This window comes from Penaeus monodon, chromosome 13 (assembly GCF_015228065.2).
Source record: "Penaeus monodon isolate SGIC_2016 chromosome 13, NSTDA_Pmon_1, whole genome shotgun sequence".
NCBI lineage: Eukaryota > Metazoa > Arthropoda > Malacostraca > Decapoda > Penaeidae > Penaeus > Penaeus monodon.
Genome location: NC_051398.1, coordinates 43,914,163 through 43,918,307, shown reverse-complemented (window position 1 = coordinate 43,918,307; position 4,145 = coordinate 43,914,163). Strand labels below are relative to the sequence as shown.

The 4,145-nt window shown below is 45.2% G+C and overlaps 1 protein-coding gene across 1 annotated transcript; it reads left to right on the top strand.

Annotated features, from left to right (window-relative positions):
- Positions 1-211: 211 nt before the first annotated feature.
- LOC119579946 lies at positions 212-3,698 on the top strand. Its single transcript, XM_037927792.1, has 8 exons — positions 212-232; positions 376-621; positions 722-828; positions 1,002-1,150; positions 1,311-1,819; positions 2,020-2,734; positions 2,940-3,129; positions 3,572-3,698. The coding sequence occupies exons 1-8, from the start codon at positions 212-214 to the stop codon at positions 3,696-3,698; spliced, it is 2,064 nt and encodes a 687-aa protein (XP_037783720.1).
- Positions 3,699-4,145: the final 447 nt, after the last annotated feature.

Here is a 4,145-nt window from a genome sequence, read left to right as displayed (position 1 = left end):
GAACTCTTGGCAGTACTGCAAAACCATTCGGTATTGTTCGACGAATCTGCTCCTTTGGGAAGATCCCTAACATTAGGCACTGTATCCCCACCACCGGTGCGCAGCCAATACGCACTCGGCAGTGGAGGCTCCCTGAGAGTGCCCGTGCGAAGATTCGGGAAGAGTGTGATAGGATGTTGTTAGACGGGGTTATAGAGCCATCTACATCCCCATGGTTATCTCCCGTGGTTTGGTCAGAAAGAAGGACGGGGGAATTCGGTTTTGTGTTAGATTACCGTCAACTGAATAGGGTCACGGTAGCAGATGCATACCCCATGCCGAGGTTAGACCAAACCATTGACGAACTTTCAGGCACTAAATGGTTTACCGCATTAGATACAAAGTCAGCCTATTGGACGATCGAGGTGGAACCCAAGGACAGACCAAAGACTGCTTTTAGCGACGGGTTTCGCTTATTTCATTTTCGTAGATGCCATTGGTCTTGCAACTGCATCGTCAACATTTCAAAGGGCTATAAATGCTGTCCTCAGCCCAACTTTGGGGAAACACGCCCTTGCTTATCTTGATGATGTGGTGGTGTATTCCAAATCTTTTGAGAAACATCTTGCTCATCTCGAGGAGGTATTGGATTTGTTGCTCAGGCCGGATTTAGGCTTAATGTAGCAAAATGCCAGTTTGCTGTAAATTCTTTAAATTCCTAGGCTTCCTGGTTACTCCACAGGGCATCTCTCCAGATCCGGAGAAGGTCGAGGTCATCTCGAGGATGCAACCCCCACGGACAGTACGCCAGGTCCGTCAATTTTTGGGTGCCACAGGATTCTTCCGAAGGCACGTGAGAACTATGCCATGTTGGCGGCCCCGTTAACGAAACTTCTTCGAAAGAACGAGAAATTTGTATGGGTAGAGGAGCAGCAACAGGCCTTTCAGCAACTGAAAGACAAATTAATAACGGCTCCTGTATACGTAAGCCAGACTTTAATAACATTTTGAAGTCCATTCAGATGCTTCAGGTTGGCAATAGGATCCTGCCTTATGCAGAGGGATGATAAAGGTGTTCCCCAAGCAGTTGCTTACTACTCGAGAAAGTTGAGGGATTCTGAGCGCAAATTCCCTATCATTGACTTAAGAAGCTCTTGCAGTAGTGGAATCAGTACGTAATTACAATGCGTACTTATATGGCCGTCATTTTACTATTTTTACTGATCATCGCCCATTGATTCATGTTTTTAAACGCCCTACCAAATCCATCCGAATGACCAGATGGAGTCATGAGCTGTCCTTTTATAATTATTTTATAAAATATAAGCCAGGTGCTTCCCATCATCTGCCTGACCTACTTAGTCGGAAAGTAGCTGCCATTGATTCAGATTTCGATCCACAGCAAGTAGCAGAGGCTCAACGGGACGATCCGTTGTGGAGAGAAGTCATTGAATATCTGAGGGAGAGACGAGCACCCCGGAGGAGACTTCTGTTCCCTCTAGATGAATTCGAGTTAAGAGATGGGTTGTTGTATCACAATCGTGTCCTTCCTGAGAGAGTTGTTCAGCAGCTCGTTTTGATTCCGCGAGCGCTAAGGAGAAAGGTTCTAGAGTTCGTTCATGGAGATAGAACTGCTGCTCATCCGGGTGTTTTTCGCACCTACTGTAGATTGAGGGATCGGTACTACTTCCCTCAGATGCAGTCAGAGGTTCGAAAGTTCGTGCTGTCTTGCAGGGAGTGTCAAAGAAGGAAAGGTGTGGCTTCTAAGCAAGCCCCTCTCGCATCTATGCCAGAAGTATCTCAGCCTTTCGAGAGTGTGTCGGCTGATTTGTTAGAGATGGTATACTCAGCCAGGGGTCACAGATATGTACTTGTAGTTATTGATCCTTTTCGCGATTTCTACAAATGATACCTTTGGTGAATCGGGACGCTAATTCAGTAGCTGATGCATTTATTGAAAATTATTTTACTTTATTTGGTCCCCCTAGAGCACTGCTTACTGATAATGGTAGTGAATTTACGAACAATCTTTTTAAACAGGTGTGTGAAATATTAAAGGTAAAGACTATGCACACTACAAGCTACCATCCACAGGCAAACGGTATGGTGGAAAGAGTCAACCGTGTAGTGAAAGATTCCCTGGCAACCCTGATAGGACAGCATCCACAAGACTGGGATAAGATGTTGCCGTATGTATGTCTCGCAATGAACACTGCTATACACAGGAGTGTGAATCAAACCCCTTTGTATTTATTAATAGGACGTGATAGCTACTTTCCAGCCTTGCTGACCAATTATCAGGAAATGGATGAAGATGCTGCAAGGATACTCAGAGGGAGACTGCGCGACGCTCGAGAAACTGCTGTGGAATCGGCCAGAAATTCTAGGGAAAGATGGGCCCGGGACTACGACCGAAAAGTGAGGCGAAGGTTTAGTCCAGAAATCGGAGAACTCGTGCTGGTACGAATCATACGCCGAGGACGTCCGCACCGTGTAGCAGCGTTGGCGCCCCGGTGGAGTAGGCCTGTCCGCGTCCTGAAGAAAGTGGGACCCGTGAACTACGTCGTGCAAGACCCCTACACACCAAACAAGGAGCTGAAGTGCCATATCAATCAACTGAGAAGATATGTTCCCCGAGAGGAGTTTGTATTCCCGGAAGCCCCAGGGGATGATGTCCAGGATCCAGATGACCCCGCAGACGATCAAGATGATGACCATGACGATGGGGACGAATCAGAAGACCAAGCTGTACCTGGCCCTTCCGGACTTGCACCACAACACGAAGCTGATGCTGATGAATAGGGTATTAAGCACTCCAGGCACGGTCGTGAGTTTTTATACCTTTGGGGAGTCGGTCATCAGGTTGTGTGCACCATACGGGCTATTCACTCTTGCTTTACTAAACTACATGAGTTGATTCTGTGTAAAACCTAATGAAGATGCTTCTCTCCTTTTTGCAGTCGAAGTCCTGGTTGTGCCTGATCGCCAAACGCCTTGTCTAAACGCCCATTATTCCAGCATCAGAACTCGGCAGGAGGTGCAGCCGTTTTGCAGCTGTGTAGCACGCCAACCCTGGGTTGCCGCGCTTGTAGGGGGAGGAGTTGTCGTGAATCACGGTTTCCGCCGTGAACACGACGACGAAACTTTACCGTAAACTCCCTCTCACTCTACCTCTCCCGCAGGCATGGAAAAAAAATATATGAAAACAGCCACTAAGACGGTGCTTGGAGCCGATTTATCTCCCGGGGTGAGGATGCTCCGTATTCGCCCCGAGGCTCCACAGCGTGGAAAGAAAACGCGCTTGGAAAGAAAACGCGACTGCACCTACCTTATTTTTACCGTCTATTCTATCTTTGTTTTATGGTTATTAAAAGATTATTTTTAGTGTATTTATTTATATTCCCACATACGCAAGAACTGGATAATGTTTTACGAAATTAGTTAAATACGAGAGGAGGAATCTATTTTATTTTTACTGTAGTATTCATCATTTTATTCCTTTTTATTGTCTTTTACATATTTATTTGACTACTTTTAAGTTCTTTTAATATAGGTTTTAAATATAATTAGTTTTGAAGATTCCAATCCTTAGTTATGCCTTTTCGCGCCACGAGGTAACAAGGGAAGACAGGCTAGAGAGATTGGGCAGCTTGGTCGGAGTGGGCAGACCGAGGTTTGGAACTGCTGTTCAGAAAGGAACCCCGGAATGGGCCTTCTAGTAAGCTAAGTGGTCGTGAGAAACTTCCAAATTAGGTAGCAGGAGATACTTATGTGGCGTTAGAAAAGCTAAATGATTTATAGACCGGTGCCTCCCTTTTTACTTCGTGTTTTAAGTTCTTGCGTGTGTGTTTTATTTGTGTTTTATATTTTAATTTCTATAAGCGATTTTAGTGTTCCTTTTACGTTTGTGTTCAATTTTAGTGTTCTTTTACGTTGTGTTCAATTTTAGTGTTTCCTTTTACGTTTGTGTTCAATTTTAGTGTTCCTTTTGTTCGTGTTTTACCTCATTTTAATAAAAGAGAATATTAACAACTTTTTACAATATAACCTCGTGATGTACGTTGAAAGAACAGGACCTGAAGGGCTGTAAGGCGGGATGGACGGCAGGTGACTGTAATAGAGTATAGTGACACATACCGCCGCACCACACTGCGTTAGGGAAGTCT

Bases quoted from the DNA above. Each gene is read 5' to 3' on its own strand.
- LOC119579946 (XM_037927792.1), top strand. From the start codon at position 212: ATGGTTATCTCCCGTGGTTTG. The intron at 233-375 runs GTCAGAAAGAAG...TTACCGCATTAG, and splicing joins TGGTTATCTCCCGTGGTTTG to ATACAAAGTCAGCCTATTGG. The intron at 3,130-3,571 runs GTAAACTCCCTC...TCCAATCCTTAG, and splicing joins CACGACGACGAAACTTTACC to TTATGCCTTTTCGCGCCACG.